The following is a 14889-nucleotide window of genomic DNA, read 5'->3' as shown; positions in this document are numbered from 1 at the left end:
TTCAATCAGATTGTGTAAAGCATTTAAGAAAAAGAGAGGAAAAGGTCCTTAGCATACTATGTAGCTGAGCTGAAAGGTTGCTACTTATGTGTTTGGAGTCACCCGCAGTTTAGTAAATATACCCCTGAGGTTTAATCCAGTGGTCAGATCTCTTGCATCTAATGTGTGACTGTTAATAATTGCCATTAGCTGAATATTTAATGCAATGGAGGATTTATAAATATATAGTTCTGGTGTATAGAGCCACAATTAAATATTTTAGTGCCCCAGGCAAGAAAAAAAACACTGATGCCCCCTCATCTTGCTGGGAGTGCTAGTCAGTGTCGGACTGGCCCACAGGACTACCGGGAAAAATCACCGGTAGGCCCCTCTGCCTTACGGCCACACCCCCTTCTAGAAGTGGGCGGAGCCCATGCAGCTCACATGTTCGGTATCCCTGCTGCCCTCCCCGGCGTCCCTGCTGCTGTGTGTACAGAGTGCATCTCGTCTGCTTGTTATAAACCTTTGTAATCATTCTCACTGCTGACCTGGTGTGGAGAGTTCCCCAATCACCATCCTGATATCACCCGTGTTACACGCAGTACGTGTGCCCAGATCCTGCCAGCGTGTTAGACAAAGGAGCGTGTGCCTGCTGGGAGACCAGGTCCATGGATTCTTGTCAGATATTTCCAGATAAGGTTTGACCACAGGGAACAGTTCCCCCTACGCACATCAGACTTCTTGTCAGTAAGTGTGTTACACACAAACTGTCTGAGCGTGAGCGGAATAATAAAGGGAATACTCGTAGAATATTTAACTTAAACCAGGAATTAATGTATGGCTGCTGAACATACGTATCCTGTCATCCAGCCAGCAGCCACGTTCTGGATCAAAGGGGGGGGGCTTGTAGTTTCACAACACCTTGAGTGCCACAGGTTAGCCAAGCCTGATTTACTGGAACAATCCCAATTTTTGGTGACTGTTCTACCCAATCTAAGGGGCAGGTCAAGACTGTGTACTCTATATACACACTGCATTCTTTATATACTACACTATGGTACTAGCTGTCCTTCGTGAGCTGACCACTCCCCCTCTAGTGTCTGGTCCCGCCTCTATGATGGCCGGCCACACCCCCACTGGTGGGCCCCTAGCATTGCAGTCCCCCGGTGGGCCCTTCATGCCCCAGTCCGACACTGGTGCTAGTAGATGCCTCCAGAAGAGGTATGGCCAAACTACTTAGAGGGCACCAATGGTTAGAGGTGCCTTAAATAACATATAAGTAACGTCATGAGTAGTGAGTTAATGTTACTCATACAGTGTTTTATTATTGAAAATTTTTATAGTACAAGTACAACATAAAACAAACACAAACCTAGCTACCTAAACACAAGTAAACCCCATCACAGGGTTCTCTAGTGTTCCCCTCTGAGAAGGGGAAGAGAGAGGGAGAAAGGAGTTGGGGAGTAGCAAGTGAATATAGCACTCCTCATAACAGGAAGGGGGCTGGCAAATTTTAGCCCGGGGGGCAAGACCCAACTCAGCAGCCTATTAGGGGCATTTTAATGGGAAAAATGCAGATGGCCCAATGACCCAGCCCAAAGTAACCCACCATGTGACCGGCCCGGGGGACAGATGCCCCCTGCCCCCCAGCCTGCCCCAGCCTCCTAATCATCTTCATCTTGATGGGGGTGTATTGCAAATCAAGACGTGTACCAGTGAGACCAGATTTTATGATATTTATGTAATGTTTTTCTGCTCTCATACATGAAGCTTTCGTGATTTATAGCAGAGAAATCCAGCAATGTATACTATTGGCATAAAGGATAACTTTAGCCAATGACGATAGGTTAAGTATATATTTCAATAAAGGTTTGTTAAGACGTTCCTCTAGGGTAACACCAAAGAGGCAATTCTTCGGGCATAAGCAAGGAGCTAATGCAACTGTTAAACATATACAAGTCTTCACATCACCCAGAATATGTGTACCAATGGGCGTCACTCAGCAGAGGGCTCTGCTTTTTTCAGAGCATAGAGGTTGTCTGTGAGGGAGGGGTGTACCCCGAGGTTGCAGAGGTCTCCCATAGGTGCCTTGACTTTCCCACTAGGATCTGAAAAGTTATCAGAATTTGCTGCTCTCTCCTACCTGTTCTTGCAGCTTTGACTACCAGGCGATGCTGCTGTCTTAAGCTCAGTTGCTGTAGGTCAGATCCTGGAATATTGGGGCCCTGTTTAGAAAAGATAGAGATACCATTCTCCTCTTGGAAAGCTGAGCAGTGGGGGATTTTTTTAACTGAATCTGGATTTGGGCTTCCAGTTCCAGAGTCAATAAAAAAAAATAAAGTTATTTTTTCAAAAATGAAAAAACTAGAACAAAATTAAGAAAAAAAACATTTTTTTTAAAATAGAAAGACTCCCTAAATCCGATGAAAACTCACAATTTCACTGGATGAAAAATCCCCTTTTCACCTGATCTAGGGGTTTTTCTTTTTGATAAATAGACCTATAAATTTTGAAGCAATCCACTGCAAAAGTCACAGCCCACAATGTAATGCACAGGAATTCTCCCATAACCCTTCATAGTAATGGTGGCAATAATATTATTGTATTTCATTGGCAAGTTATAAATTATTACTCATCGTGGCTGAGTGGTTAGCACTTCTGCCTCACAACAGTGGGATCATGAGTTCAATTCCCAACAAGGGCCTTATCTGTGTTTGTATGTTCTCCCTGTGTTTGCGTGGGTTTCTCCTGTTTCCTCCCACACTCCAATAACATACTGGTGTTGGCTGCTAACAAATATGAACACTAGTCTGGGTGTGTCTCTCTGAGTGTGTTAGGAATTTTAGACTGTAAGCTCCAATGTGACAGGGACTGTTGTGAATGACAAAAATATTCTCTGTACAGCGCTGAGAAATTGGTGGCCCTATATAAATTGATAATGGTGATATATGTGGAAAATAAATTTCAAAGAGAGACACTAGTATGTTCAACCAACTATATTCATTTTCCATTATTAAGTGTAAGGATCTTATGGTGTGTCACACAATATTGTTTATGCACAAGAGATTTTTATCTATCATTATGTAGTGCATATTTTATTGTTGTATAGTATTATTTATTGCTAGAATGTGCTGTTTATTAGGATATGTTTAGTATATAAATATTCTCTGTACAGTGCTGCAGAATCTGTGACACTATATAAATAAACAATGATGATGAAAGTCCCTTTAAAGTCCCTTTAAAGTATAACTATGCAATCAATACAAAATAACATAATACAAACTTTAATTTATTCATACGGGAACTTTCCAATGCAAGTTTCCCAAAATATTTTAAATATCTTCCCATACAGCATTTTTAACCTGGGCTTGAGATATAGGAAATGTAAAGACATTATTTGGTATCATATTCATCAGTTTAAATTATCCCAATTACAGCCATAAAACAAGCCATGCTACCTAAAATTTACAAGCATCAATGACAGCTTTAATGAAACCAATCTGAATGTCACTTGTGCAATTTTAACTGCATTTAAAGCATGGCAATGTTATTTATATACTGATAGCTTCTTTTAATAATTATTTTTAAAAAGGTGAAATAACTTATTTTTTTAGAGATGCATAAATGCTAATGTATATTATAAGAAACCTAAACAAGATTATTCCATTAAATGGTAGTTGTCTTGTTTCTTTTAAATCTGCTACTTAAAAGGACTGAGTTTCTTTCTCTTTTTTTTAATACTATTACAGTATAAATAATTAATAAATAATAGTAGTCGTACAACAGAATAAAAAAAATCTTCCCACATTTTACTTTGATAACATATTTCTCGCCTAGTATTTTTGGCTTTATATCACTATCATTTTTGCAAAAAAAACAAAAAACAACTAGTGCACAAGTTTTTATGGCTACGAAACTAAATAAAAGTATAGAAATCATTACAAAAAATGTATTCCAGATTTTAAAATATTTTTAAATTGCTAAGAATTTTAAGTATATATTTTTTTCTCTTGTGGCTTGAGCACTCACATCTGTGTTACATACAGAATATACATTGAAAATAAGCAGCAAGCTTGTTGAATGTGACCTTCAGAGTTTAAGAAGGCTACAGATGCAATCCACGGATTATTAGTTAGCCTAATTATAATACAGAGAGCACAGTGTTACATGACACAAGTGTTATTGCGATGTGTAAATGGAGTTTAAGGACAACAAGTGTTTCAGACCAGTTCTTGTCCTGAATCTGCAATTATCTTGTTGATGAAAGTGTAGAAACGCCTCACAGTCTTTAAAAAAATATATATGCCGGTTCTTGTGTTAGTGTTTCTTCTCCTTGAGCTTGTCCTTGACTTTTTGAGGTTCATACTGGATCAAACGGAGGATTTCTTTGTTATTCATAATGCCATTAATAAATTCCCCTTCGGTAAGTTTATCTGTATGGATGAAAACACAGGTCAGTTACTTGAAACTGTTATTATGAATAGAATCAGGACAATTCTGCATATAACCGGAGACTTGTTTGACTTCTAGTATATGGTACAGAGAGGTCAACTGAACTCTTTTCCTTGGTGAACTTCAATCAGCTGAGACCGTCAATTACCAATCAGTGGACAGAACTGACAGCTAACTGGTTGTCAAAGGAAGATTTTGATGGAAGTCAGAAATCTAGGGCAGAACGTTGGCTAAGTGGTTAGCACTTCTGCCTTACAGCACTGGGGTCATGAGTTCAATTCCCGACCAGGACCTTATCTGTGAGGAGTTTGTATGTTCTCCCCGTGTTATCCTTGGACAAAAAAATTTCAGGATATGGACATCATCCTGCAACAATGATCAACGTCTTTTATGGATCTTAACCCAACCCTACTTCCAATTGCTGTGCAAAATCAATGTATTTCTATACTTCAGTGGTGGATGGCTCTGGAGAATTTAAACGTGCACCTAAACTATTACCCATGGGCAAAAATTTAATATAATTATTTATTGAAAAATAGATGGTCATATTAGTTAACCTCATCCAATTATTAGTATCTTTAAGAACCCTTTTCTTTACTTTTGCACAAACATCAATGCCAACGATAATGTGTGAATAATACAACATTTGAGTCACACTGAAACATGGGTATACTTTGAATCCATGTTATATTCACTTGGTTTTTAGGGCAGGATGTGGCGAGTGCTGACACAGAACATCCATATTTGTCTGAAATAATATGCTCTATAAAACAATTCAACTTCTGATTCAATGACACGTTGTGACTTTAATCTCAGAGTGAGGGACTTTGTGTCACCTGCAAACAGACAAGAGTCTACATTATACCTCACATTGTATTTACCATTGTCTTTCTTTCCAAAGAAATCCCATATTTTATTAGTTCTCTTCTCTGGGGTATTTTCATCTTCTGGCAGATGCTTATGTTCTTCAACATTAATCATTCTGAATATTGCCTGGAAATAAGCAATGATTTATCATGCACTTAAGTAGAACATCGGTAAATATATTGCGAGTCACAGTAATAGATTAGACCAATTTTCCAAAATTCTAAAATACATCAGTAAGAGAGTATAGATGTCCTGTGCTAATTTAACACAAGGCAATGCTGAAAAAGTACCCGACACTGTATTTATTTTGGTTATTTTAACATAATGTCAATGGGCTTCTTTCACCACTGTATAATATAGCTGCAAATAATGTGGATGATTGAATGTGGCTATTTTGGTGAAATGATTTATAGGAAAATATAGTTGGGTCTTGGTTTGTGATGCAAGGACTTGATAGACAGAGATTTGTATGAAGCAATGCTAAGCCTTCTTTTTCTATGCAAATGTGAAAAAGTAACTGTGAGGGATTGGGAAAATTATTCTGTTTTAGCTAAATGGATATATAACTAAAGTCCTTGGGAGTGTATCCATATGGTAGTAATAATAATAATAATAATAATTAATAAAATACCATTAAATTATTCAGGATAAACACTTAAGTCTTATGCCAGTATTATGTATTTAATTATTCCAAAAGTAAGAAAATCTTATTTATAAAAAGTAGGGTATAAACATTTACATTGAAGCTATTTTATATCATGCTTTACCAATGAAATATCCAGAGGATTATATGGACCTGTACAAAGATGTATCCCACATATAAATAGAGTCATTCTCTCATCAAGCTTATCAGTATAGGATAGGGGTTTCCTGCTGAGCATGCAAAGATATAGATAGCCTTATTGTAATTATTAGAGAATTTAGAGTGAGTTTTAAATATATTAATTACAAATTCTACGCAGGTTTTTTTTTTATTTGTTACCCCTAGTTCACATTAAATTCATTTTATGAAATATTCTAAAAAAGGTCCTACATCACTAAATCTGTTATCTTTAAATTAAATTATTTATTAATATTTTACATGTTTTTTTTATATTCTAAAAAAGGTCCTACATCACTAAATCTGTTATCTTTAAATTAAATTATTTATTAATATTTTACATGTTTTTTTTATATTCTTGCTAAGTGTCTGCTACAATGCAGCAAATTTTTTAAAATGCTTTAGTACAGTGAAGATTTCATTTTAAAAACTGAAGCTACTAGTCAGAGATTTGCCTTATTAATCTAGCTTGTCCTAGGCTGCTTAAAGCTAGCAGCTGATTAATTTCAAGGGGTTACAGCACATGTATTCTACTTCCATTATGTTATTGAAATATCTTTATGCAAAACACAATATAGCAATACATAACACAATATACAATCATAAAATGTGCACTACATAATAACAGATGAGTATTTTTGTGTGCATATAGTATAGCGTAAGACCAATATAAGTTAAACCTGAAAAACTACAATAACTTTTCAAAAGAATTCAAGATTTCAGTATTTCAGTATTTATTTTCCTCCAAAATATACTTGAGTATGAATTTTAAACATGTCAAAAAATATGTGATAAATAATAGTAATAATAATAATAATAATAATAATAATAATAATAATAATAATAATTAGTATTATTATTAATTCTTATATATATTTACAAGATATATTGGACCAAATTCCCAAAATTGCAGCTAGTAAAAAAAAATATGCCAATAGTGTCACTTTTTACTTTACTGAATATTCACAAAAGTCTAATGTTATTTCTAAAGTGGCTGCACTCAAATTTTTAAGAGTGATCTTATTAATTTTATAAACATTTATTTATATAGCTCCATGATATATTGCAATGCTTTACAATTGGGAACCAATACAGTGAAACAAGACTGGGTGTTAACTAATAAACAAAGAGGTAAGAGGGCCCTGCTTGAAAGCTTACAATCTATGGGAAAGTAGTAATAATGGGAATAAGTTCTAAGTTTGGCAATACGATCCAAATACACAGCAATGTTTGTGTGCGGGTCAGTAGTTTGTGTCTAGAAAGATATTATACGTTTTTAGCAAACTGTTTAGAGATAATCGGGTAGAATAAACTATGAAGGTTAAGAAGGTGACTCAGGGATGTGATAGGCTTGTCTGAAGAGCTGAGAATTTAAGGAACACTTAAAGGTTTGGAGGCATGAGGAAAATATTGTTGTCCTGTAATCAGGAGTGGGAGCAACTAACTAAAGAGGAGCAGATGTTTGACAGAGCAGATAGATCAATTTGGGAGATATGTTGAGACAATTTATGTTGGTGCAGTTTTGTCAATGGCTTTGTATTTAGTACTAGTATTTATATTAGAATATGTAAATTAACCAATATTCGAACTAGTAGAGTGGAGTAGCATTAAAAGAATATTTTCTTTTGAAAAGTAGTCTGGCCCCTTCATTCAACATGGATTATAGGGCTGCTTAGGGGAAGATCAGTAAGAAGGGAATTTCAATAGATTATGAGCACATTAATTAAGGGTTTTGCAATGTATCATGTGAGAGACCTGAATATAGTGAAGTTGTTTGTTAGATGCTTATAACATGATTTGGATACAGATTGGATGTGGGGAAAAGGACAGTTCTTCCTCAAAGACAATACCTAGGCATTGTCTATACCTTTGACTTGTGGGGTAGATTTTATTGATGTGTTGTCAACAGAAATAGAGATGCCAGATAAGTAGCTTCTGTTGTTTGTTATATTATTTGCACATTTTGAAAGATTGAGATTGAGGTGGAAGATAAAATAGCAGAAAGACATTAAATAACGTAGTCCAACACAGATGGTGAAAAATCCAGAGAGGGCAGATTCAGAATCTATGCAGAATAACATCTGCATAGATGTCATTCTGCAGCCCAATGGAGCTTATTAATTTTCTAAGAGAAGTAGTAGAGATAGATAAGAGCATATGGCCTAAGAGTCCTCAAACTGATAGATGGAGCACATAGGTGGTGGATACAGAGAAATAAACACAGGAGCACCTGTTTGATAAGTAGTAGAAGTTTCCTAAAGACCAATGGAATGCAATGTTTGCATGAAAATGGTCAGAGTTTTAAATGCAACAGAGAAGTCAAGGGGCATTAGTAGTGAGTAATGGCTTTTAGAGTCAGCAGTCTCTGTAGAGAGCTGGGAACAGAAGTCTGACTGAATGGGGGCCAAGACATTCTGGGCCTGAGTCATTAAGGAAAGCAAAGCATAAAAATGGAATAACTTTGCACCTGGGCAAAACCATGTTGCATTGGAGGGGTAGGTAAATTTAAAATATGGGGACAGATTTATAATTGGGGTAGCGCATGTCCTAGATCAACTTTAAATTTCAGTGTAAAACTAAAGATATCACATATTTGTGTGCTACATGAAAAAACAGCCAGTGTTTTTCCTTACGTGCAAAATAATCAACTAATTTGCACCCCTTGCATTGTAACATGGTGTGTCCAGGAGAAAATCTATTCTTTTTTTTGCCTTACTTTCCTTAATAAATCAGGCCCTCTGTGCGTAAAGTGTGTGAAGCGAAAGAGTGTGTGAAGCGAGTGTAGGCGAGCCTCTCAAGAAGCATGGAAGGGCATGGGAATTCAGAGATGGGACATAGTCTGAAAGAGTATTTAGATCAATTTTTTATTTTTTTTAAATAAAAGTAATTATGCATGCTTAAATAATGCCAGAAGTTAATATAAAGAGGGAGATATTACAGATATTACATATATTAGTTAAGGCTGGGATGAGCACAGTAGATGCTGAATGAATGAGTTTTGAGGGTATAGGACTGAGGTGACAGGGAGTAGACAGGGAGGAGAGTGGGAGGAGAGGAATATAGTGCAGACTTCATCTTCATTTGTGGGATTAAATAAAGAGTAGGGGCAAAAAAGGTGCTGAAGGGAACTGTTCCATGTTGCTCCAGGAATAGCCTACCATTTCACAGTAAATTTTGTAAATCGTGTCCATGAAGTAGGAAGCAAAATTTTAGGCAGTAATGGTTATCAGAAGGGTTGGTTTGTGAGGAATTAGTATAGATTTAAATGGTTTAAAGAGGTGCATGAGGTTGGAAGATTGAGTATAGTAGAATAATATGGGTTTGGCAATGTCTAAAGCATTTTGGTAGGAGTGATAAATATATACATAGTTAAGGAAGTCAACAGACTTTTGCTAATTACTTTTTACTATGGGATAGTTTTTGAAGGTAGCGTATTTTCTATTTGTGGCATAGTTGAGGTTTTCGTAAACACCAGGAATAAAATATTAGCTGGAGCAATTCGATCAAGTGCTTTTGCCAAGGTGTTAACAAGATGCGGGACTGCCAGATCAGGAGAGGAGAATGTAGACATTGGAGAGAGAAGTTGTTGCTTACAGGTGAAAATTTGTTAAAAATAATTAGAACTGCGGTTTTGACTGGTTTGAGAAGGCTTGGTTGAGTTAAAATGTAAAGAGGTTAAAGTGATGGAGAATAGATTGCAGGCTATCAACTGATGACCGAAGAGATGGAAAGGAGTGCTAATGAAATGAGATATTAAACAATGTTGGGAGAAAACAAGATCAAGACGGTGGCCATTATGATGATTACTAGAGGTTTAAGAGAGTAGTTTGGAAGACATCAGACATGTGGATCATCAATAGGGATGTTGAAATCACCTGATGGACTTAGACAGAGAAATGTTCAAGGAACTACGTAGGATGGTCAAGGATAGAGTACAGAAATATGCAGGGAGAAGGGGTTGAAAATCCAGATAGCATGTATGTGAGGGGAATGTGAGTGAAGGAACATGTGGGAGAACTTTGAATATGCATCATGGGAAAAGAAGTTAGTCCAACCCAAGTATAGTGTCTGCTTCCAAGTCTGGAGGTGTGGATGAAGTGGAGATTACTGCATGAAAGGGGTGCAGGTAAAGCAGTGCCTAATTGTGAGTGCCACATTTTGTCATTGCCAGATGGTTGAGGTTGTTTGATGGGAAGATGCCATCATAAAACGGAATTGACTCACGTTATCAAACAATATTTATGAATACAGTGTTAAATAGATAAATTTTTAACTCCATATAATTTATTCTCCAATCATTTACTTTAAAACTGGTCTTAGAATCTCCAGATCCAGAAACATTAAATACAACATTTGTACATTTGTACTATAAATTCAGAATTTTTAACACAATATTTGAAGACTCAACACCATTTTGTCAATTTGTCTGAAAATGCGTAATCATTAGCACAGAAATATTTGTACTTTTATTGTCAAGTAAGTGTATGTTAGTGAAGTAAAACAAAATCACTATAGGGTTGCAAGTATTTTAAGGAGACTTATCATTGTATAAGTTAATTATAATTTTAGTGCAAGCATGATGCACTCAATTTGGTTTTATTAAAAGGTCAATAACCTTTTAATAAAACCAAATTTAATGCTAAGAAAAAGTAATTTTAGTTTACCAACACTTGCTGCCGCTATGAATTTACTGGCTCTTTGTTAAGTTGAAATTATGGTGACTTTTAAAAAATAAAGAAAAAGATATGTAATCCAGTAAGAATATAACAGCAAGCTACATTTTTGTCTTTCGCAAAAAGCCTATTTTTGGATGGATAATATAAAGGAAGACATTGCTAAATTATCATCAGAAAGAAAAATGTGCTATATAGAGCAATAAATAGAATTTTCCATTGCAGAATAACAAGCGAGAGAATGGTACTTAGTGCTCTACAGTAAGTGAAATGCTTTTGTTTGTATTCCTAAATCAAACAGCAATAAACTGAAGTCTGCAAATGAGAAGACATAAAAAATGACTTGTCAATTATGGAACTATTTGCATTTGATATACTTTGTGTCTTACATAACCTGCCTGATTTACTACCGATGTCATGAATTAATTAACAGAGATTTTCTAAAGGCTTCTGGATGCATAATTCTGCAGGGATGAAACATAGAGAAAGTAAAGTTATATCTTTATGCAATTAACTCTGTTTAAATGCATGTGATCCAACGTAACAATATACCGTGGTTTGCATTTAAAAGTACATTGCATATGGTTAAGTATTTAACAGTTTATAGACAAAAAATAATAATATATAAATAATTTTATATATTTAGGTACTTTTATGCCTCAATAAATAATTTATGCTTTTGCATTGTATTTGTAGCTGTTGTATCATTTTAATATTATATTTTTTACATTCAAAACAAATTCCTAGTGTTCCCATTCATAAAAACTAGATAGAAAGGGGAAATCTATTGAAATATATTTTGGCTGTATATTGCATTGATGTTTCCCAAAAATTTTAGATGAGCTTTATAATAATTGTTTCAAGGAACTTTTAAATGTGTCGAATAAAGAAAATAATTACTATCCAGTTAATTATTACACTGAGATGCTCCAGAGCAATAGGTTGTTCGCCAATAGTATTTTTTTGAAGGCCTAAAACATACTCAAGAAGTAACGATTTGGTGGAGAATCTGTGCTATTTTGAGTATTCTGTGACTATCTGACTGTGTTAAGGGTCAATACAGAGAACTTTCATGGGAACTTTTTACCCCAAGGACTATACACAGGACACGCGGTCATCCCCTAAGATTAGAGTAGAGGAAATTTCACAACCAGCAAAGGAAGGGGTTCTTTATAGTAAGGGCAGTCAATATATGGAATTCATTGCCAGGGAAGGTTGTAATGGCAGATTCAATAGATATGTTTAAGAAAGGGTTATACAATTTTGTAGCGGAAAAGTGTATCCAGGGATACGACCGTTAAAATAAAGGATAGTAGTGGATATAGGGTAAAAATAGGACTGCAATATTGAGTCTGGGGGGATTTTCACAATTGAAACAGATTGGCGGTTGCTTACTCTGAATCAATTTCAAATATAAGTGCAGGATTGCCGGAGATCCAAAATAGGTTGAACTTGATGGACTGGTGTCTTTTTTCAACCTCATCAACTATGTTACTATGAGTTTAGCTTTAGATATTTGAGTACACTATTCACTAAAATAAGCTGCACTCCATCTGTGCTATGAGTCAAATATACATGCAATCTGCGGTATACGCCACACATTTACTCTAGAATATCACAGGCATCATTTTGAATTTAATAATACTATACCGTAATTATTTCAAGCACTTCTGATTTACTGATAGTTCCGTTGCCATCCACATCATATAAGGAAAAAGCCCACTCTAGTTTTTGGTTAGCTTTACCAGATGAGGTCATGTGAAGAGCAATCATGTATTCCTTAAAGTCCAACGTGCCATCGTTATTGGCATCAAAGCTTCTGAAGACATGGTGGGCATAAGCTTTTGGGTCAGCATCTGGAAAGAATTTGGAGTAGATACTTTCAAACTGCTTCTTGGAAATCCTTCCACTTGGGCACTCTTTTAAAAAGGACTGGTACCAGGTGCATAACTCCTCTTGTGTGAATTTTGTGTTTAGCTGCAAGTCTTCCAAAATCTCTTTAGATAGGGCACCACTTTTGCTATTGCCCATGTTGAGAAAAATATGTAGTACCAGAAACTAATTGTAGACCTTTACTATTGTCCTACAACACTAAAGCTCAAGGAGGTAATGAGCAGGAGATCCTGCATGAGTCTAAATCCAGATAAAGTATTTTTAGGATTATAGAGGTTTAAGTGCTATGTAGACAGTGATGTTCACTTTGTGACATTGCATTTATCCAGCATTACAATTGTTATTGATAAAGCATGTAAAGAAATGATGTTGGTCCTTGTATTGAGTCCATGTTTGTTTGTTGCTTTACAACAAACAAACATGGAGTCAAAATCCAATGCAGTAGTTTTTATCTGTTGTCTGTGTTATTTACTAGTCATTGGGGCTGTATACTATGTTGGTTAGAATGACTTTATCACATATTTGACATTGGAGCTGTATAGTATACTGGTTATAATTACTTTATAACATATTTGACATTGGGACTGTATAGTATGCTGGTTAGAATTACTTTATAACATATGTGACATTGGGGCTGTATAGTATGCTGGTTAGAACTACTTTATAGCATATTTGACATTGGGGCTGTATAGAATGTTTGTCACAATAACTTTATAAAATATTTGACATTGAGGCAGTATAGTTTGCTTTTTGGTAAGACTTTATAACATATTTGACATTGGGGCTGTATAGTATGCTGGTTAGAATGATTTGTGGTATTTTACAGAGCTTTGTGATAATGATATTATTGTATTGTGTTATGATAAATTGTGTTACAGTCTAGTAGGTCTTGTTTTGTTGTATGTAGTTTTACTAAAATATAATTAGCATAGTATCGTATATAAATCTTTTAAGTTGTCTGAAATAAATACATAGTTGTATTGTGGTATGATACATTTTATAAGCATTTTGCAAGACATCACTGTCTAGGTTAGGACCGCATTGAACCAATCATTGTGCAATGTCTTCCGTATTGTCCTCAGGAGACCTTGACAGAAAAGGAAAATCTGTGACCGAGATTCAAACGCTTGCCCCATATAAGTTGCTCAAACTACAACTCTGCTTTTCATCACTAAGCTGCAAGTCTAAAAATAAATCTGTGGACATTTGCTAAATCCACTTACACGTATATACTCTGACGGTGTCGCTGACTGTGTATCTCAATCGTGGACCTCATGCAATAAGACATTTGAATTCCTCTGCATTATAATTTCCATGTTGTCTGAGATATTTAAATATTTCCAGTATGTTTAATGTACACAGGGCTCGAGATGAATGAATTTATGTATTGTCCAAACATGAATTCGGTATGTCGAGTGGAAAACTTTTTCCAATGTTCCACAAAGAGCACAAATAAATAGGAAACAATTATTAAGAATTGTACGTTAGAGTTAGTGCTCTTTATACACAAACAAGTACAATTTGTACATTGTGATCTATTTCTGTAATAAATTGGCAATTTAGATTTATACTGGTAAAAGAGACCTAATCATTCCTCTGTGTGGATGTCTAGGAGAGTTAACATGCCCAGTCTGAAGTTTGCAGAACACATTTTCTCAGATTGTCATTCTGCAATCTAGAGACTATAATAAAAGTAAATTGTGATTTTACTAACAACATACTTTTACATAACTTTACTTTTCCTATGTTGCTTCTGGGAGATGTGGAGATAGGACAAGAGGTGGCCGTGGCTTGATGATGCAATTTACATCAGCAAGTGGGCCTGATAATCATGTTATCGAGCCCCACCCACATCAGTAAACACAGAGTGGCAGGGACATGATGGCAGGAGGATTGCATAAGGTAGGGTTTCCCAAACCCAGTCCTCAGGGTTCCCCAACAGTGCAGGTTTTCCGGATCACATGTGACATAATTAGGACCACCTGTGGATCTGTTACAATGTGTCAGTCAGTAATGAATACACCTGTGCTCCAGCAAGGAGATATGGAAAACCTGCACTGTTAGGGAGTCCTGAGGACTGGGTTTGGGAAACCCTGGCCTAAGGTCTTGAAAGTCCAGTCTCACCCTAATTTGGGAGTCTCCTAGACTTTCCGGGAGATGTGGAGGCAACAGTGCTATGGGCTTCTGCTCTGTTAACTCCAGAAG

General features: G+C 35.9%; 1 protein-coding gene across 1 annotated transcript; it reads right to left on the bottom strand.

The window, feature by feature from the left end:
- Positions 1 to 3252: 3252 nt before the first annotated feature.
- On the bottom strand, positions 3253 to 12911 carry RCVRN (recoverin). The gene is made up of 3 exons (XM_075177973.1): positions 12442 to 12911; positions 5313 to 5424; positions 3253 to 4412 (listed from the first exon to the last, which is right to left on the bottom strand). Exons 1-3 carry the CDS (start codon positions 12820 to 12822, stop codon positions 4297 to 4299), a joined length of 609 nt encoding a protein of 202 aa, XP_075034074.1. The 5' UTR covers positions 12823 to 12911; the 3' UTR covers positions 3253 to 4296.
- Positions 12912 to 14889: the final 1978 nt, after the last annotated feature.

The sequence above is a fragment of the Mixophyes fleayi genome, chromosome 6, assembly GCF_038048845.1.
Source record: "Mixophyes fleayi isolate aMixFle1 chromosome 6, aMixFle1.hap1, whole genome shotgun sequence".
In the NCBI taxonomy this organism is placed as follows: domain Eukaryota; kingdom Metazoa; phylum Chordata; class Amphibia; order Anura; family Limnodynastidae; genus Mixophyes; species Mixophyes fleayi.
The sequence above is the reverse complement of the archived record's forward strand: the minus strand, read 5'-3'. Positions and strand labels throughout refer to the sequence as shown.

Excerpts from the sequence above, each read along its gene's own strand:
- RCVRN (XM_075177973.1), bottom strand. The coding sequence starts at position 12,822 with ATGGGCAATAGCAAAAGTGGTGCCCTATCTAAAGAGATTTTGGAAGAC. Across the intron at positions 5,425-12,441 it reads AAGTGCTTGAAATAATTACG|GCAATATTCAGAATGATTAA; the intron begins GTATAGTATTAT and ends GCTTATTTCCAG. Across the intron at positions 4,413-5,312 it reads CTTTGGAAAGAAAGACAATG|ATAAACTTACCGAAGGGGAA; the intron begins GTAAATACAATG and ends TCATCCATACAG.